Source organism: Equus caballus, chromosome 23 (assembly GCF_041296265.1).
Source record: "Equus caballus isolate H_3958 breed thoroughbred chromosome 23, TB-T2T, whole genome shotgun sequence".
Classification (NCBI taxonomy): Eukaryota; Metazoa; Chordata; class Mammalia; order Perissodactyla; family Equidae; genus Equus; species Equus caballus.
In genome coordinates this window covers 13,990,632-14,009,890 of record NC_091706.1, presented here as the reverse complement: position 1 = coordinate 14,009,890, position 19,259 = coordinate 13,990,632, and the positions used below count along the sequence as shown (strand labels likewise).

Sequence of the window (19,259 nt, the reverse complement as noted above, 5' to 3'; positions counted from 1 at the left end):
CCCCCAGCCCCGGGCAGCCACCACTCTACTTCTGTCTCTGTGCATTTGACTCCCCCAGGTACCTCACAGGAATGCACTCACACAATGCTTGTCTTTTTCTGTCTGGCTTATTTCACTTAGCAAAATACCTCCAAGTTCCCCCATGTTGCAGCACGTCAGAACTTCCGCAGGAGCAGCCCTCTGTGTGGACGGACCACACTCCGTTTGTCCCAGCACCTGTCGATGGACGTTTGGGCCGCTCTGCCTTCTGGCCGTTGTGAACAATGCTGCCGTGGACACTGGCGGACAGACAGCTCCCCAGGTTCCTGCCTCCCTTCTTGTGGGGGTTCATCCACAAGTGAAGGTGCTGGACCGCATGGGGCCCCTGGGACACAGCTGGCGCCAGGATGTGCAAATCTCCATGTTAATATCTGACCCCTTGACCTCTCTCGGGCAGAGTGCCTTGGCCGCTCCTGTCTTTTCCAACCCGATACGGAAGAATAACTGTATGAATCTGCATTTCTTGTGAGCTGTGTTAAATATTTTAAAGCCTTTTCAAACCCATTTGTCTTTCTCTTTCTGTTAATTGTGTGCAGTATCTGTGTCCCCGGCCCATCAATCTCGTGGATTGTGGCATTTTTCTTACTGATTTGTAGAAGAGCTTTATAAGTTAGAAAACTAGTTTGCAAATATTTTTCCCCAATTTGTTATTTGTATTTAGGTTTGTTTGTTTTGTTTTTTATCTCTGTATGGTCAGTTTTATCCATCTTTTTTTCTTTGATTTCTGGGTTTTGTGTCTGCACAGAAAAGGTTTTCTTCGTGGCCTAAGGGCCGAAAGTGGAGGATTCTTGGAAGTCTGCGCGGCTGCGGTTGGTGCCTCGGTGCCTCCCCCTCGTGCCCAGAAACAGTCTCTCCTCCCCAGAGGCCCAGGCCCAGAGCCTTTGAACCTGCGCGGCCCAGGCAGCGACTCGGGTGGGGGGCGGGGCAGGCTTCCTGTCAAAGTCTGCAAAGCAAAGATGAGCGGGAAGCTCTGAATGAAAGACGTGAACATTCTTCCTGCCTCTGGAGGAGGAAGTGCTGGTTTCATGCACACGTTCCGGCTCTCGGAGTAACAGACCCCCTCCCGGAGCGGCAGCCTTCCTACCACCCTCGGCCCTCCTCCTCCTCTTTGTGCCGCAGGAAACCACAGCCCCGGAGAACAAACGTCTAGGTGCTGACATTCAATAAAGACAGAGGGCTGGGCCTTTTATTTGTCATGGTCGTTTTCCTCTAAGAAGTAGAGATTCGACTCGATTGCTCAGCACCATCGTTCCCTGTTGATGGAAATGCCTTTATCATGGGCTAAATCTCTGCACAGGTGACTCAGCAGGTGTTCACTGGGCTCCTGCTGTGGGCCCGGCACTACTGCAGGGACTGGGAGTGGAGCCTGTCAGTGAAGACGAAACATAAGACATAAGTAGATGACCTAGTGTCTAGATGGTATTGGCTGTTGGGGACAAAAGTCAAGGTAGTGCACAGTGAGGGGAGGAGAATATGGGGTGGCATTGTCATTGGGGTGGTCAAGGAGGCCACATGGAGGCAGTGACATGTAAGCAGGTGAGAGAGCTGGCCTGCTTGTCTGGAGGGTTCAGGACAGCCCATGCAAAGGCCCTGGGGTTGCACTGTGTGTGAGTGACTGCCAGGGGGCCCAGGTGGCTGGAACAGGTAGGGTAGGTGAGTGAAGGGATAGTAGAGAATATTAGGAGATAAAGTCAGAGAACAGAAGGGGTCCAGATTGTGTAGGGCCTTGAAAGCCACTTTAAGAATGCTGGATTTTCCTGGGCGAAGAGGGGGGCTTTGGACACTGGTGTGAGATGATGACACTGGAAAGGGATCGCCATGACACTGCTCGAAGCAGAGCAAGGGTGGGAGCAGGGACACCGGGCAGATGATGGTGTCAGAGAGCAGAGGGCAGGAAACGGTCAGATTCAAGAAGGTCCTGATGGGCTGGACACGAGGGTGCGAGAAAGAGGGGAATCAAGAATAACCATGGAGTTGGGCCAGAGTTACCGTCAACTGACCCAGAAGACTGGGTTTGGGGGTGGGGTGGGGCTAGTGGAATCTGCACGTGTTAATTTGAGATGGTCACGGAGATGCTGGACGGGCAGTGGGACACTCAGGTCCGTGATCCAGGAGAGGGGTGTGGCCTTCTGCAGAGATGGCAGGTGAAAGCCCAGTGGAATGAGGGTTCACAAGGTGGAGGCACCCACCAGGAAGGGGTCGAGGTTGAGCAGGGACTAGCTCTCGGGCTAAGTTCCAGAATGTTCTGTCCGCCAAGGTTGCGGGGTGAGCGACAGGTTAGGTGCTGCCCAGACCAGTCAGAGGAGTTCCGAGCGCGCTCGGCCTGGCAGGGACAGTCTCCTCGTGCTCGCCATCTTGGGTCCCACCAAACCTTTGTAATGACTTGGGCTTTAGAATATGTGCAAACACACAGCACACTTCATTCTCCTCCACTCCCCTTCACTTCCAGAATTTTCCTGGCTGTTCTTAAATATTTATTTTTCTATACGAACTTTGGAATCAGACCATCTAGTTCTCTTGTGAGGATCCTATTGAGTCTAATTTATGTCTCTGTAGCAGTTAGTGTTTCTATCCAGGATGTCTTTCCAGAAGGAAAGAACCACCAGTTAGAGCAGTAGGTCTCAACTTGGGTGGGGGGGGGTTTCCTCTGGGAGACACTTGGCAATGTCTGGAGACAGTTCTGATTGTCACTACTCAGCCGGCCTCCGGGGGAGAGGCCAGGATGGTGCTAACCACCGTAGGAAGCACACGGCAGCCCCCCACAGAGCCTAAGGCAGCCACACTGTTACCAGCACCACGTTCGAGAAACCCAGACGTAGGCCTTCTGCCACGGGCCCGCCTCTAGTTTTCTTTATTGCTGAGCGTTGGGCTGTTTCAGGGGACACAACCGTCTCAGCTGCTCTAGAAGAGTCTTCTTAAGAATAGATGATATATAGTGCTGTGGATGTATTTTCTTTCCTTCAGCTGCCTGGGCTCTGACCCCTTCCTGCAAGAGGGCGATACCATTGGTGGTGTCCAAGGTGTAGGTCCTAGAAGCAAAACAAGTCAGACACTTGCTTTTCCAGCTCCCCTTATGGCTTAAGGGCAGGCAGGGGACCTGGGCTCTCCGAGTCAGGTGCGCCAGCCAGGGCTCTGACCAGCGCTTCCGAGAGTGGGGCACAGGGGCCTGTCCCCCTGCTGGGGGTGGCAGGTGAGGCACCAGAGGGCCAGGGGTGCTGAGCTGCAGGCTTCAGGACGCACTGGGTCTCCTCTCAGGCCACTCTGCAGCCAGGCTGTGGCCACTGCTGCCGGCTGGCCAGCGCTCAGCCTTGTCTGCCTGGCCATCTGCCGGCTCTCAAACACCCTTTGGACAATTCCCTTTTACTTTCAACATTGTGTCCATTTCTGTTGCTTGCGACCGAGAATCCTGGCTGATACACATGGATTCATCATAATGTGAGGAACATCAGAGGCCAGTAAGATTTTCAGCGTTGATTCATGACACTGCCGCCACAGACAAGTTAAGACGTGTGAAACTTCCAGCGTCGAAGTATAGAGGTCCCTGCCCTGAGCACCCAGCGCAGGGAGGTGCGCGACGTCAGGACTGGGAAGGGGGGAGTCCTGCACTATAAGCTTCCTTGTCACCAGTCTGTGTATGAGGGGCATGAATTGGACCCACAGTGTAAACGGTGGAACTGGATTTTAGAAGGCGGCTTTAAGACATACACGTCTTTATTTTGCCTCATTTTGCTTCTTTATGAGTAATACGGTTGGTGGTGATAACTTAGAATTGTTGGATGAAGTCCACGAAATCCGTGTTCAATCCAGCGTCAAGCAGAGGGAAGACACGCATTCCAGCACCCCTGGCGGCGGGGGGCTGCTGACGGGCTGACAAGCGGTGCGAGAGGAGGCCGGAGACGCGGGGGCCTTCGCTCCTCCTCCTCCTCCTCCTCCTCCTCCTCCTCCTCCCTCCTCCTCCTCCCTCCTCCTCCCTCCTCCCTCCTCCCTCCTCCCTCCTCCTCGCGGCGCGCGGTCCGCCCGGGACGGCGGCTTCCCCCTTGCGAGTCCCTGTTCTTGACGAGTCCTCGTCGACAAGAAGCATGGCTTTCTCCCGTCCCCTGGATGCGCTCCCATTTTTGTCCCAGCACTCTTGACCCACCAGCGAGGAACGGGGCCGGGTGGAGAAGGGCCAGCAGCAGCCGCAGGCCGGAGTCCCGACCAGGGGGCGTCTCGGGAACGCGCCCCGGCCCGGTGCCCGCGCGGCCGCGAGGCGTCGGGAGCAGAGGGCGACCCGGGGGCGCCGCGCGGTCCCGAGACGCAGGAAGCGCGCAGAGAGGACGACTGCGCGTGCACGAAACGGTAACGGTGAAGTCTGGCTACAGAAAAGAACACCTACGTCCGAGGCGTTTCATTGGTCTCAGCAGCCCCTGCTGACTGCCCCTACAGTCACTCGCCCTTCTTCCTGGCAGTGGGACCCCAGTTTGTAGGCATCTGGTGGCAAGATTCTCAGGCCCAAAGGATAAGCCGCAACTGGGGCTTTCCAGGGGCAGAGCCCTCGGGGTCTTTGCAGCCTGAAGCTTTCCTACTTGGGGAGTGGAAGGAAGCTTTTCCTGATAAAGGCGATAATATCTAATGAATGCAAAATTAGATGCAACTGACGTTTTATTTAGAATGCAAAAATTTAAGACAAATTAATTTTAAAAAGCGAACAAGTTGCACAAACATCACAGAGTCCCAGTGAATGACCTCAGCTTTGTATGAGCGGGCGGTCAGTCACGGCTTTTCTCCCTATAGTTTTGGGCTCTGTCCTCCTTGATCCCAGTCCTAGGGGGTCCCCGGGAGCCCGGGCGCTCCGTGGAGGCGGCGGGACACTGCAGACGGGCTGAGGGAGGGTGAGGGCGGGAAGGCCTCCTCCTCCGGGGCGCAGCTGGCCCAGCGGGGACAGCGTCTTGTCCCCAGGCTCGCCATGAGGTTCAGCGTGAAGGCGGCCGAGGGGCCGCAGCCCCGCGCGTCTCACTGTCTGATTGTCTGGTTGTCTGACTCCCCAGGGCGCGCCCTTCCACTTCACTCCCGCCACCAAAGGCCCCTCCCTCATGGCGGCAGGGGCTGACCACAGCTTCCGGCACAAATCAGCAGAGGCGGCGTGTTCACCTCCAAGCAAAGCAGGTGAAGGTAACGCGGCGGCAGCTGTGACGAAAGTATTTTAACAGTACGCCTTCCACGGCGTAACGCTTCTCAAAAGGAAGGCTCAGGTCAAAAGTTCTTGGAATTTTCCAGATCTTCAGGTGGATCCATAAACTGAAACAAGTAATTCCCCTAAAGGCTCAACCTCTAATGCGACAAAACTTTACTCACACCTCAAACAGGAGCCAGCACTGAGGGGCTGTGGGGATTACTAATACGGAAGTCAAAGGGGACACAAGGAGGGTCTGACTCACCCGACAAACGGAATATGCACAAGAGAGCAAACCACCAACGCAAGCGAAGAAGGGACCTGAGGGGGGAAGGTATCTCCAACGGACGTGAAATAAATGTTAACCTCCGGGCCACCGCTTTTATTAGAAATTTCTGATTCCCATTTCCCTTCACAAGACAACTGATACATAACCTCTTCCGATGTTTCTGGAACGCATCCTGGACCCTCCTCTCTCAGCCGTCTTTGAGGTGATATCAATTCTTTTGGTGGCAGTCAGTGTTCAGCAAATAGAGAGCAGGAAAAGCCAGCACCAGACCGGCTATTCCCCGCTGGGCAGTGGTGCCGTCCACAGCAGGGCCAGCACGCAGCCCCGGTGAGCAGCGGCCCTGCACCACACCTGCCCCTGGGCGGGTGGGCTCTGCTTCCCCTGGGCCTGCTCGGGGGGCGCCAAGGGAAACTCCAGGGGTCCTGACCCTCCTGAATGAAGACTTTCTTAGGGAAGAAAGAGAATGGGGCTTTATCTCAAATCCCTGTGGATTAAAAGAAATACCAGTAACAATCACCTGACTTCTGGAAAAGGTCTGTGGAAAAGGGCTAAGTTCCTGTCTAAATTGATCAGTAGTTCATGACCAATTTCTGGGTCCAAAGACTTTGACACATTCACATAATAGTTGTGCATCTTGGTTGGCATGGGAAATGCTCTCCAGCCAGCCCTTCTTCAGTGATTCTGTAATGGGCGTCCTGGGCTGGGCAGGCACAGGGAATCTGGAGGCATAAGCCAGCCACTAGTGACTAAATCTAGGTTGGGGCTACAGCACCTGTCTTCTCAACGTGTAAAATATGTACCACTAGAACTTGCCAAGATGTTCTTGGCTCATCCTGACAGCTCAGAGAGGGTACTCATACTACAAACTTGGAGCCCTAAGAAGCAGCCTCCTCATTTCGTTCATGGCCCTGGCAACCCCAGGCCCCTGCATGGCCACGACATCTCCAATGGGCCTGTGCTAGACTTGCCCGCGCAGCTCTGTGAGGAGCTCGCTGGCCAGTTTTCTCGACGCAGGGGCTGCGGTGCAAAGATGATCCCATCTGTACAGGGTCTGGTCGAGGAAGCCAGTAATCTCGTGGGTTATCTCACGAGTTGGAGCCATCTGCAACGAGGACAGAGGAGAAGGCAAGTTAAAACTCTCTTCAGACAAACGCAGCTCTATGCCTGGTGGAGCCCCTGTAAGCGTCCTGTCCCTGGAGAGCAGCCGCACGCCCGCTGGCCCCAAGGGCTCTAGCTGTTTTCCAGGTGAGGAGCAGCCTGTCTGCTCTCAGAGGCGGCAGTCACTGCCTGCCCATGGCCTCTCCTGACAGGACGGCCTCAGACTCACAGAGGCTGCAAGCAAGCGCCCCGTTTCCTGGAATGCCCGCCACCCGCTTTGGGACTACTGGCCATGGGGGGCAAAGGCCAATGAGCGTGCTGAGGCCTGACTCTGCGAGAGGCTGGAAGATGCCGCCTGTTCACACAGCTTCCTCGTGGGCACTCCCGGGCTAGCAAGCTGGGCCCCCTGGTTTTTAATAGGCCTCTAAGGTTTTAACACCTGATTCTCAAGGGAAGCAGGAAACACAGGAATTGTTAGTTCTGCTAAACACAGCTCCAAGGCATTCATAGCCGTTGGTGTCCAGAAGTATATTCCGTGTCAGGGGTTAAATTCATTTTGAGTTCAGCAACTACCCGAACTCTCTACTTCAGATTCTTGCTAACTTTTGGCTCTTTTTGCTGTGGTCCAACAGAGCACAGAAGGAGAGGGAGCAGCATGGCCCCAGGACAGGGCAGGACAGGAGAGGGCGAGCCTCGGGGGAGGAACCCGGATGCCCAACGGGCTGCTGGCGCCTCGTCCTCATCAAGAGCCCGGTGTGAGGACGTGAACCCAGAGCTGGAGGGGCAGAGAGCCAGCAGCCAGAGGAGCAGGGCACGGCAAGGGGCAGGGGCGCTGAGGACGCAGCCTGCCCTCCGCAGAGGCCGGGCGGGGGCTCCTCGGTGAGGCCAGCTCGGGGAGCAGGAGAGCCGCGAGGAGCCCGGCTGGCACACGCTCTCCGGAGCAGACGCGGAGACAAGAGGGGCGAGGCGAGTGCCAGGCCTGGAGCTGGCTTTGCTCAGGCCTCTCTGAGGACACATCAGAGCCTGGCCAGGGCTAGGGTCCTGAGGGTGGTGAAGCCAAGGCTGCTGAAGAGAAAGGCTGTCCCCCCAAAGCCAAGACCCCCATCATCTAGCCCCCCTGCCCCCAGGCCACGCAGACCTGGCCTGGAGCTTTCAGGATGCGCACAGAGGAGCTGAGGAGAAGCGGGAGGCGAGGGCAGTCCACAGAGGCAGCACGGTCAGAGGCGTCCTCCCACCCATCCTGTGTATCGCTGCCCTGGCCGAGTTGCCTTCAACCTGTCCTCTGGCCACTGCAGGAAGCTTCGAGCCAGGACGGCTGGTATGTCAGTGAACACAGTTTCAGAACACCTGCAAGGACAGCATCCAGGAGGCGCTCTCGGCCCCGGTGGGCTCCAGGGTGCCCAGCCGGCCAGCACCTGCCAAGGAGGCTACGTGAAGGGAAAGATGGTGTTCTAGCCTTTGATGAATGTTTTGCGGCTGGGCTGACTTGTGACACTGAATGGAGCGGCACGGGCGTCTTCCACGCTCCCTCTGGCGTGTGGCTGGGATTGCACGATTCTGCAGGCATGGGCCACCTGGCACGGGTGGCAAGCCTCAACTTTGTGACGCGCTCTAGCTCCCTATTCCCGGCAGCTTCTCCGTGGGCGAGACTGCAGGGCGGTCCACTGTGAATGTGGACCGCTTCCCTGGGCTGGGCGGGACGGTCGCTGGAATCACCGAAGCAGGCACCTGGTGACTCCGAGGAGCGCGCTCTGGGTTCTGTTCTCTCACGCGCCATGGGCAGGGCTGGGCTGCCACCACACCCTGACCCTGAGCAAGTAGGTCCAGCCGTGGGCCTGCTTCCCTGTCCCAGGGTGACAGGACGGAGAGGAGCAGGCCGAGAGCTCACGAGGGAGAAGGAGGGTGTGGGCTCCCCTAGGGCTGAGGTTCCACGCACAGGTGACCAGGGCATGGGTGGGAGGTCAGAGGTCAGGTGACAAAAATGCTGCCAAAGCTTTCATGATTCAAAAATGCCTGCTGTTGACTTTTCATAATAACTTTTAATTTTGGAACAGTTTTAGATTTAGAATTTTACCAAAAAGGTAATAAAGAGAGAGCCCATATCCCTCACAGAGTTCTCCTGTTATTAACATCTTATGTTAGTATGGTACATTTGTCACAATGAATGAACCAATATTGATACCTTTTTATTAACTCAAAACCAGACTTTTTTCTGACCTCTCAGTGTTGCTCTGACGTCCTTTCTCTGTCCCAGGACCCCGTCCGGGACCCCACGTGACACAGCTGTCATGTCTCCTCAGGCTCCTCTGGGCTGTGACAGTTTTCGGATGGTTTTTGATGACTTGGACAGTTTTGAGGAGAGCTGGTCAGGTATTTTGTTGAATGTCCCTCATTTGGGGTTTGGCAATTGTTTTTCACGTTATTAGACTGGGGTTGTAGGTTTTTTGTTTAGTTTCGTGAGGAAGACTGGCCCTGAGCTAACATCTATTGCCAATCTTCCTCTTTTTGTTTGAGGATGGGGTTGTAGGCTTTGAGGAGGAAGACTACAGAGGTAAAGTGCCATTTTCATCGCATCGTATCCAGGGCACCACTGCCAACATGACGTCCCTGCTGCTGTTGACCTTGATCACCTGGCTGAGGAGAAAGTTGATACGAAGTTCTGTGGACATACGGGCATTTCTCAGCTCTCACCTATGGAGTTCTCCCATCCCACAGGGGCTGGGAGTGTGCTTCACACAAGTATACAACAGACCGCTGTGCTGGGATGGGCCCTGAGGAGACGGCCCCCAGCATGTGACAGGCGAGTCCTCTTCTGCTCTTGGCCACGCCCGGGCTCGCGGGAGGTGTTCTGTCCGAGCCTGAGAGGCGGCACTGACGGGCGGCTGCCTGGCCTGCCTGCTCCACGCCCACACTTCCACCAGGACTGGGGAGGACCTCCTGGGCGCTGGTGTCTGCCGTTCTTGGCAGTCCCATGTGTCACTGGGACTTTCCTCATATTCACGTTCAAACAGAACCTACCCTGGAAAGGAAGAGGAGGGGCCCTCTGGGGGCTGGAAACATTCCTTTCTTGATTTGGTGGCTGGTTTCAGGGATGTTTCTGGTTGGTGAAAATTCAAGCTGTACATTTTCTGTATGTATATTATACGTCAATACAAAGTGAGCCAAAACAGAAACAAAAACTCTAAGAACCAGCATGTTGGTGTTTTTTTTTTTTTTTGAGATGAGCATTCTTTTTAGTGTAGCTAATATACATAATATAAAATTTGCAATTTTAACCATTTTTAAGTGTACAGTTCACTAGCAGGAAGTAAATTCACAATGTTGTACAACCATCAGCACCATCTGTTTCTAGGACTTTTTCATTATCCCAAACAGAAACTCTGTACCCATTAAACACTAACTCTTAATCCCTCTCTCCACCCCCCAGCCCCTGGTAACCTCTGTTCTACTTTCTGTCTCTATAAATTTGCCCATTCTAGGCACCTCATATAAGTGGAATCATACAATATGTTGTCCTTTGTGTCTGACTTATTTCACTTAGCATAATGTTCTCAAGGTTCACCCATGTTGTAGAACTTCATTCATTTTTAAGGCTGGAAAATATCTCATTATATGTATAGACCACGTTTTGTTTATCCGTTCATTTGTTGATGGAATCTGGGTTGTTTCTACCTTTTGGCTGTTGTGAATAACGCTGCTATGAACGCGTGGAGAAGCATCTGTTTGAGTTCCTACTTTTAATTCTGTGGGGTGCACACAAAAGAAGAATTGCTGGTTCATACGGTAATTCTATGCTTAACTTTTTGAGGACCCACTGAACTCTTCTCCACAGTGGGTGCACCATTTTAACATTGCCAGCTGGAAATATAACATGAGTGTTCCAATTTCCCCACATCTGTCCCAACGCGCGGTAACCTCCGTCGGGTTTGGTTTTGTTTACAGTGCCATCCTAGTGGGTGTGGAGTGGTACGTCACCGTAGTTTTGATTAGCATTTTCCTGATGGCTAATGTGTCGGGCATTTTTTCATGTGCTTACTGGCCATTAATAGATCTCCTTTGGAGAAATGTCTATTCAATCCGTTGCCCATTTTGGAATTGAGTTCTTGTTGTGAGTTGTAAGAATTCCCTATATATTCTGGATATTAAACCCTTATCAGATATATGATTTCAAAATAGTTTCCTCCCCTTCCGTCAGTTGTCTTTTCACTCTCTTGATAGTGTCCTTTGATGTACAAAAATTTCCAATTTTGATGAAGTTAAATTTATCTGTTTTTTTCCTTTTGTTGCCTGTGCCCTTGGTGACATTATCCAAGAACTCATTGCCTAACCCAGTGTCATGAATGGTGCTCACTTTTGACTTGGACCGTTCTTTACCCCTCATGTCAGCTGGGTTTCCGGAAGGAATTCTTTGTAATTAGCAAACATTTTTTTAAGTTAACAAACCAAATTCTGTGAGCTGCTGCAGTGGCACATCCTCACGGAAGTGTTGACCCCGCCAGCAGCAAGCTGTGACCTACAAGACGTCACCACCTGTCTTTGAGCCTCCATCTTCTCTTCTGCGACATGAAAGTGTTATGAAGGGCAGGCTCTGGGGTCCATCTCAGCGGTCAGCCTCACCGCCTGTCCATCCATGTTAGGACTGCATCCTGGTACACGCACTCGTCAAGGGCAGGGCCCTCTGGTGGATAACCTGCCCTACACCTGGAATGTGGATGAGAACGAGAAGGCTAGAGAAAGGGAGACTTACAAGGGTGATGACTTCCTGGGCAATCGCGTGGGCTCCAGGAGCCCAGAGCAGGAAGTTCAGGAGGAGGCACCTGATCAGCGGTCCACACTCCAGTGGCCTGGGGGCTTCTTCTCGGCTCTGTCCAGCTGCTGCCTGCACATCCCTGGCCGAGAAGCCTGGACTTCTGAGCAGCTTCAGGAGGCGGCCGAGCACTGCCTTCACCTCCTCCTAGGAAGGGTAATTACAAAGGGAAGAGATTAGGGAAGAGTTAGAACATGCGTGGTCCTGGGAGTCATTCAGTATTTTGAAGCAAGCCCCAGAAAGAGGAGATGACTGGCCCCGGAGGGAGGACAGACAGAGGCGGCCCATGTCTGAGTTTATACACTGCCCCACACAAACCCAAATGGGCAAAATGGAAATTTCTTGACTTTCTTTTGTCTTGCTCACTAAGCAGTAGGGCACCATGCCAGGAACAGACCTTTTTTTGTATGAAAGGAAATGGAGAAAAGTCCTCAGCAGAATGTAGTTGGATTTTTATATTGTGGGAAAAAGGACAAAAGGCTCCTTGAAGACTCACTCACCATCACAGCCACAAATCAATCAAAGCCCCATGCACTGGACCTCCGCGGGGCCCATGTTCTGATAAGAATGAGGTCTGCCTTTTGCCTTTTGCTATCTTTGGGGGGAGGAAACACACACACACACATACACACCCATTTGTTTTGTTTTAAACACTGGGACAGTCTGTCCATACATGTTTAAAGCTCAAGCAGAGGTCACAAGTCTGTGGAATCCACATAATAATGGTGATTGTTACAGGGCTGTGGGTTGTTTTTCCATAAAAAATATTTATTTCATGCTGAGATTTCTGCTTGCTATAAAAATGGTACTTCAAGTTGACTTGGAAAACAAAGCAAAAACTGAAAGCCATAGATCCAAAATACTACATGGAACTCATGAATAGCTCTGTTCCGTCATTTTCCAAAGAAGACCCAGCCTATTCTGAGAATTCTCATGACTGATTTTATGGATTTTGTGTGAGTTGTTTTTTTCCTGGAAGTTAAGGCCGCATTCAATGAAGTCTGTCATAAACTCCAGTACACTAGGAGTGCTGTGCGAGCTATTGTGACCACAGTACGAGACCGTGAGAAACTGCGCCATGGGGCTCTTCCATGGAGAATGGCAGCCGTCCAACAGAGAGGGCCGCTCTCTCAGCACCTCTCTCCCCTCAGCTGGGCCCTGCCTGCCCTCGTCGGATGGCATCTGTGGGAGCCCAAGACCATCTTGCCATCTCAATGGGGCTGCAAAAATGTCAGGGCTTCAAGCTATGCCTTCATGTCCATTTTCCTTTTAACTGGCGTTTGCTTTTCTATCCGTGTCCAATCCTCCCTAAGACGTGGTCGTCTTCCTCTCTATTTCCTCCCTTCAAATGCCTTCCATGTCCACAAGCTTCCAGCTGAAATGCCAATAACTTTAAATGCTTTCTAATTTTTTCAGGAGAAAGACATAAGCTCTCTTTTCTAAGTATTACTTTTTATCTTGCATTATGAAAATTTATATATGCTCACTGTATAAGATTTGAAAAAAGTAAAAAGAAAAAAAAATGACCTATAACTCCATCCAAAGAGACACATTATTAAAAACCAGGTTGACATCCTTCGTGTCCTTTTTCTATGCATCGTGAGCACAGCACGCACTACATAATGTTTTATCTACAGTTTTCTCTTCAAAATGCGCGATAAGCGATTTACCATCTCTAGAGCACAGATTCTTTGAGAACATGATTTTTCGTGGTAGAATGCTATTCCACGGTTAGAATACACCACAATTTATTTAGCCAATCTCCTTACTATTCAAAGTTTAGGCCATTTCCAATTTTTGCAATTACAAATAATGCTGTGATGATAATCTTGCACATAAATCTTTGCATGGATCTCTAATTACTTCCTTAGCATAATTCCTAGAAGTGGAACAACAGCATTAAAGAGTGGGAACCCTTGCCTAATTCTTAAGGGATACAAACATAGACGTTTTTTATTTTAATCACGATCCAGTTCAAAGCTAGCAAAAGAAGATGGACGCTGGCTGGCAGTGAACGTGGCTTACTGAGAGAAGGCAGGTTTTTGTGTGGCAGTACCCATCCCAGGCAGGGACAGCCGCTTTTGGCTCTCCCCTTCTTGAACCTCTAGGATGGCTAGCAAGATGACGACTCCAGCACAGTCCACTGTCAGGGCTGAGCGAGTAACTGTGGTTTAAGTATGCCTTTTGAGGCAAAGGCACAGATGCTGTCAAGTTCATCAAATCTCACAGCAATCACGTTTTCAAAAGCAGTTCACAGTTTGTTTCTCAAGTCACCCAACAGACCATCGAAGGGATTGAAGCTCACGAAACTCAGGAGAGCAAGAGGCATACACTACTAGTTAAACTAGGGACCTGGGCACACTCGTTCCCGGGCGGGCACACACACCGGTGCCTCGAGCTGGGCCCCACGGATGAGGAAGAGCCTTAGGATCACAAATGTGAGGCATGGCTCCAATCACAAGGCGGTGGCTACCTCCAACAGAACAGCCAGGAAGGAAATGACACACAGGAACTAAACCAATCTGAGTGGGCTCATCCATTTTCATCCAGATGCCAAATCATCCCCAGAGTAAGGACTATGCATAGGTTTCATTAAAAAAAAAAAAGAAGGACCAAGTTAACTAGTAGAAATGATACTAGCCCTGATATCAGTTCCCCTACATCAAACCTAGCACATACGGGATTCAAACCAAAGCACTCTTGCCCCACTCACTCCCTGGCTCCAGAATCCACTATCTGCCATGGACACAAACAGCCAAGGTTGCCCACCTGGATTCCTTATCATCTCCTCCTCCCTGCAAGCAGCCTCCCAAGGCCTAATGCAGGCTGGTGGGAAAGCTCCCACCAGCAAGGCCGCTGACTCCCCCTGCCATCTACAAGCAGCCACATTCCTCACAAACCTTTAAAACCCCTCACTGCCCCTCTTTTGGGGAGATGAGACAAATTTGAGGGCTCACTCTTGTCTCCTGGCTGATGTCATCTGAAACAATAACCCTTTCCTTGCCACAAGCCTGGCGTTCCAGTTTTTATTTGGGCCCTCTTGGGTGGTGGGTAAAGAACCTACGTTTGTAGGCAGTAACAATCTGGTGAGCCAGCCAGGGAGCTCTTGCCTGTGGCTCCATGGCCCCGGGCTGACTGGGATTTCCTGGGAAGCAGTCCAGCAGCTGCCTAGGTGATCTGCCCTTGGGACTGTCCCCAGTACTTTCCATCTGGCCTGGCACGATAACCCTAGGCACATCTACTTATGGCAAGGAAACGGGCTCTAGATTTGGTTTTATTTGTTTGTTGATTTGTTCTTCACTCTGGTGAGTCAACGGACTCCATCTGAAATAGGACCAGTCGGCTCGGGGATGCCTGTGAACTTCCTTCCCCTCAGCTGGGGTCCTTTCCGTTCATGGTTGGGGGGGCCGTCTGGGTGCGCAATCAGAGTGGGAACAGTTGGAACAGTTGTAGGACTTTCTACCCTCAATCTGGGAACTGGTTCACTGGTGTCTGGATCTGTGTGTCTGTCTGTCTCTGTGTATCAGAATGGGAAACACGCTGTCTGCCCCCAAGCAGAGCCCACTGGGGCTGATTCTGAGTAGATGGGCTAATTATAATCATAAGCCAATATCTAAAAGGGATGATTTTCTTTTGTAACACTGCATGGCCACAATATTCTTTAAACTCCGGAGAGAAAATGGCCAAACAACAGATCCTTAAGTTAAAAGATTTTTGGAGAGCTCTCATGGTAAACAGCTGTTTTACTGCTCCCTCTGAAAAGACCAAGTTAAAAGGAAAACACGATGACTAGTCTTAAAAACTTAATCAAACTTGGGGTCTCAGCTTCTTCTTGTGGTTTTATAGATGCTAATGAAATGTTAAGTTAACAAAGAGAAATCAGAAAGAGAAGAGACAGGACTCAGCCCAACAGGATGAAGATCTTTAGTCATTAAAAAGGAAAATGGGATCAATAGAACAGATATAAATAAAGTTAAAACAAAGGTTTTAATGAAACACTGCCTAAGGTGAAATGGGCTAAAGGGACTCCCTTGTGGCCCCCCAACATTAAAGGACATCAGACAAACCCGTTCCATTCACCCCAATTTGAAAAAAAATTTTTAAATGTCAGAAGGCAGAAATCCCAGTGAGAAACCTGACCAAAAATTGCTTGGGGCAACAGTTAGGCTGCTCAGGTTGATAAGACTATAAAAATGAAAGGTTTAAACTAACACCGTATGAAGAGGTTATGTCAACTTTGCCTGGATGTTTTCTCTGGGAATAAATGTTACGTCCAGCTGGGAATGCTTCCCTACACAACACTGTAACACGGTAACTTGTTAACGGAATTCTAATATAAGTTATAATTAAAAGTATAAGAGTTAAAAAAATTAAAATAAAGGTTTGTAAAACTTGGTCTATCTAAATGGGCCTTATGTAAAATAATTACATCTCTTTTGCCTGATTATATTAGAGATTATGTTGTGGGGATAAACAGTGTGTCACGGAGGAACGTTTCCCCTGCCTGATACTGTAAGAGCATGTAAATTCACCCTTTGGGCTATGTTAATTAAACATGCTAAAGGGGATCTCACTTTAAAATGGCCAAAATGGGGCAATTTCAGTTTACCCAAACTGATGTATGCAATTGGAAAAAACCAGCTACAACAACGGGAAGCCTTTTTTAATCTTTTGAGGCTTCTAAATGAAATCAGAAATACTTTTACTGCCTCTTTAAGAGAAAATAATCAAATTATTAAAGATGCCAGCAGCTGAAGCCAAATCTGCTGCTTCTCTCTCACAGATTCGCCACTTCAACTCCCCCAAAATTCCTGATCTAAAATTAAACAAGTGAAAATAAGTAAACCTTTGAGACAATTTGGAGTCGTAATGGCCACTCTGGGGAGCCTCTGTTTCAGATGAGTCCACCTTGGGGGTCATCCTTAAAAGAGAGGATTCAAAACCTCTCATAATGGAATGTAGTCTTTAACTAACATACAGAACCTTCTAAAAGACAAAGTTATCCAACATGATATAAAATGATCTTTGGTAAATAAAAGCCTGTTTAAGTTTGCTGGTTTGATTTAAAATATGCATGTCCTCAAAGCTATCAGCATCAGATACGATGCAGACATACAGCTGGGTTTACAGGTCAAACGAGCTCATGTTCTCTCTGTTACAAAATTCTTCAGCAAAAAATAAATAACTTGGTATAACAGCTCATGTTAGATGCCTCATGAGGTTTTTGTAGATGATCTAAATATAATTATTGAGAACGGGTAAACCAAATAAATGTAAAAAGACAAAGTTTTTGGAGGAACGTTTTAACAATAATTATGTTTTATGATCTGTGTACTTAAAAAATAACTTCCGAAATCTTTTTTGATAACTTAGTAAAACTCTAAAGTTTTAAGTTAAGTTAAATGACAAAACCTGTTGAATATCTGGGTCATTTTTGAATAGGATGGAACACTGAAACGTTACTGCTGAACATGTCTAAGTTTATCTACTTTTGGCTATTACAGAGAAACTAAAAAGTGTTTGGGTCTATTAATAAACACACCTTGTATTTTATTACTATAAAGTAACATATTTCTAAAAATTATAAAAGGTATTTGTAAATTTGTCAAGCCAGAGAATGCTAATGTAAAAGAAAGTTTATAATTGCTTACTTGGTTTTCACTTGAAAATTAAGGTTTCTAAGGGTTAAGGAGTCTAATTAACATATGTAATTAAAGCTACTAAAAATTAATAAGAAAAAACCTTTGTATACAAGAAAAATAAAACATATGTTTTCAGTAAAAAAGCTATAAAAAAATGAAAGTATTTTTGCCTGTTGAGTTAAAGAAAGATAAATTTGTCCTAAGGTACTAGAAGGGGAAAAAACGGAAACCTGGGACAAATTCTAAATATAAAAAAGTAAGTGACAAAAGGTTTATAAGGGTGAAACCCTGAGGAGTTTTATGCCTAATTAAGTTGGCTAAGATTAAAGTAAATCCAATTAAATAAATAAGTATTAAGGTCAAAAGTAAACTGGTACAAAATTAAAACTTGGTCTCCTCTTTCTTAAAAAAAGATAATTTTCCTGAGCTTTTAGTCTATTCTTGACTAAAAAAATTATAAAAGGTTTCTTCTTTGAGTAGTCTACAAGAAGGATAAGGATTTTATGTTTTATCAAAATAAATTTCCTATATTGTTTTTATCAGGTCCTTAATCACAGATGCTGAGGTTTTTCGTACAGCTATTTAATTCTCTGCATTCGCCTACAGTTCTTTAACTGTCACCATTGTTAAAAGGAAAGTTAAACATTGTTTCATGGGGACCTGTGATATTGTCTCTTTCTTTCCCCTGACATGCAAGCCTTTAAATACGTAACACAGAGGCAGAGCTGTACTGGTCTCCGCTTTGTTCAAACAACAGAAAATATCAAGCAAACAGGAGCACTGCTCTCTACATAAAGAAACCTGCTCCCTTTAATTATTAAACTCAGCAAAAAGTGCTGGCACTTGAAGTTTCAAAACCAGCAAATAAATGTTTGCAAGGGAGGTGCCAATGCTTTTAATCAAAGCATTGCTTCCCGTAATTATTATATGCCACATAAAATAACAACTGTCTTTGCCACAGGGAGTTAGCCAGTCCTATACTTAGCTGCTCTGTTATTTAGGAAATGATCAAGTCCTTTTTCAGAAGCTAAGTGGTTAATAGCATGTGATTACTCTAGTAAGAATTCTAAACAAAGCCGGTAATGCGAGGATCTGTTGACTGATCCAAGAAAGCAGTAAGTCAAGACAGAAGCAGACATGGCCAGGCTGCTGATCAGAGAGAGGACAATACTCCTCAGAAGTGGCAGACCCTGCAGGGCATTCCGCGTCTGTAAAGGAGGGCAGGCAGCAGCTGAGCGAGAACAGACAGAATGGCCTAGGGGACAGGAGTGCTGCACCCCATCTGCTTGGTGCTTCCCAGGAGGGGTGAGTGGCAGGGTCTGGTCTCCAGTCCTCTGTGAAGGCAGGAGAATGTCTCCGAGCATAAGTCCAGGACGCACTCACTCATCCAGGGTGTCACCTACGGCTCCCCCAATGAAGGCCGGGAGTGCTCAGCACTCAGGTGCCTGGTGGGTCAGAGCGGGGAAAGCCAAAACCGCCACAGGGCCCTTCCTGCAGGACCGCTTCAGCTCCTGCGAGTCGGACCCTGAACGCCACACGCAGTGAGTCCTGCCACCCACCATGGTCTGTGCCCTCTGCTGACTCCCGTCACGTGGACTGTAGCTAAAGGCCAAGAGCCACAGCACTGCTTCAGGAGGATCAGCTTCTGACCTCAGTAACTGCTCAGCAGCGACATCAGCCCAGCCTCCAAAGTGAATGAATGCAAACCAGCAGTCAGAGGGGCCTCCATAGGACCTGGAACAGAACCAAAACACAGCGCAGTGGGTAACTCGTTCCTTCTTCCTTTCGGCTCTTAGAGCAACTGTAATGTCTGTGAACAGTTGGCTGAATTGTTCTTATCCACTGAAGTACAACTTGCAAGGAATACAAGTGAGACTCAGAAAAAGACCACACAGTGCTACTGTGAACCCATCACAGGACCTTCAAAGGCATGCCTCTTAAAACCCCATGTGCCCTGAGGACTTCAGACGTTTAAGTCTTTACATCCAGGGACCTTGAGTGAGTACCGGCCTTTGAGAAAGGAAGATCTTAGCCCACGACCAACAGGAATGACGTAGGATGAGAACCAGCAGGCCTGCCTCTGCCTGCTGCGTGGCCCACACAGCTGGGCCACTGTGGAGAGGGGGCCTCCCAGCCATTCGGCAGCCACCCAGGTAGCTCCAGAACAAGAAGTGAGGGCACTCCCTGGGGTCCAGATGGAGCCCAGAGAAGGGACACGGGGACGCAGGCAGA

General features: G+C 49.3%; 2 protein-coding genes and 1 long non-coding RNA gene across 25 annotated transcripts in view; 2 read left to right on the top strand and 1 right to left on the bottom strand.

Annotated features, from left to right (window-relative positions):
- The window catches only part of AOPEP (aminopeptidase O (putative)), a 377,169-nt gene that overhangs the window by 341,301 nt on the left and 16,609 nt on the right, over positions 1-19,259 (top strand). For 5 of the 13 annotated variants that reach the window (XM_070249070.1, XM_070249065.1, XM_023627649.2 and 2 more), the window contains one exon: positions 121-543. The exons of 5 other annotated variants lie outside the window; for them this stretch is intronic. Coding sequence is in view for 3 of the 8 variants with exons in the window: in XM_023627649.2 (XP_023483417.1) it covers positions 121-414 (294 nt within the window). In the remaining 5 variants the exon portion in view is untranslated. Of the gene's footprint in view, positions 1-120; positions 1,229-19,259 lie in introns of those variants that run through there. 3 more of the 13 variants (XR_011431754.1, XR_011431753.1, XM_070249062.1) reach the window with 3 other exon arrangements.
- FANCC (FA complementation group C) overlaps positions 5,559-19,259 on the bottom strand; it is a 244,233-nt gene continuing 230,532 nt past the window's right edge. For all 11 annotated transcript variants that reach the window (XM_023627664.2, XM_023627665.2, XM_070249072.1 and 8 more), the window contains 3 exons: positions 18,587-18,761; positions 11,326-11,532; positions 5,559-6,582 (listed from right to left, as the gene is read on the bottom strand). In XM_023627664.2, the coding sequence (XP_023483432.2) occupies positions 6,439-6,582; positions 11,326-11,532; positions 18,587-18,761 (526 nt within the window). In that variant the 3' untranslated portion in view covers positions 5,559-6,438. The remainder of the gene's footprint in view (positions 6,583-11,325; positions 11,533-18,586; positions 18,762-19,259) is intronic.
- LOC111770236 (uncharacterized) lies at positions 8,833-10,751 on the top strand. The gene is made up of 2 exons (XR_002803371.2): positions 8,833-8,948; positions 9,093-10,751. It is a non-coding gene; the product is annotated as an uncharacterized lncRNA (long non-coding RNA).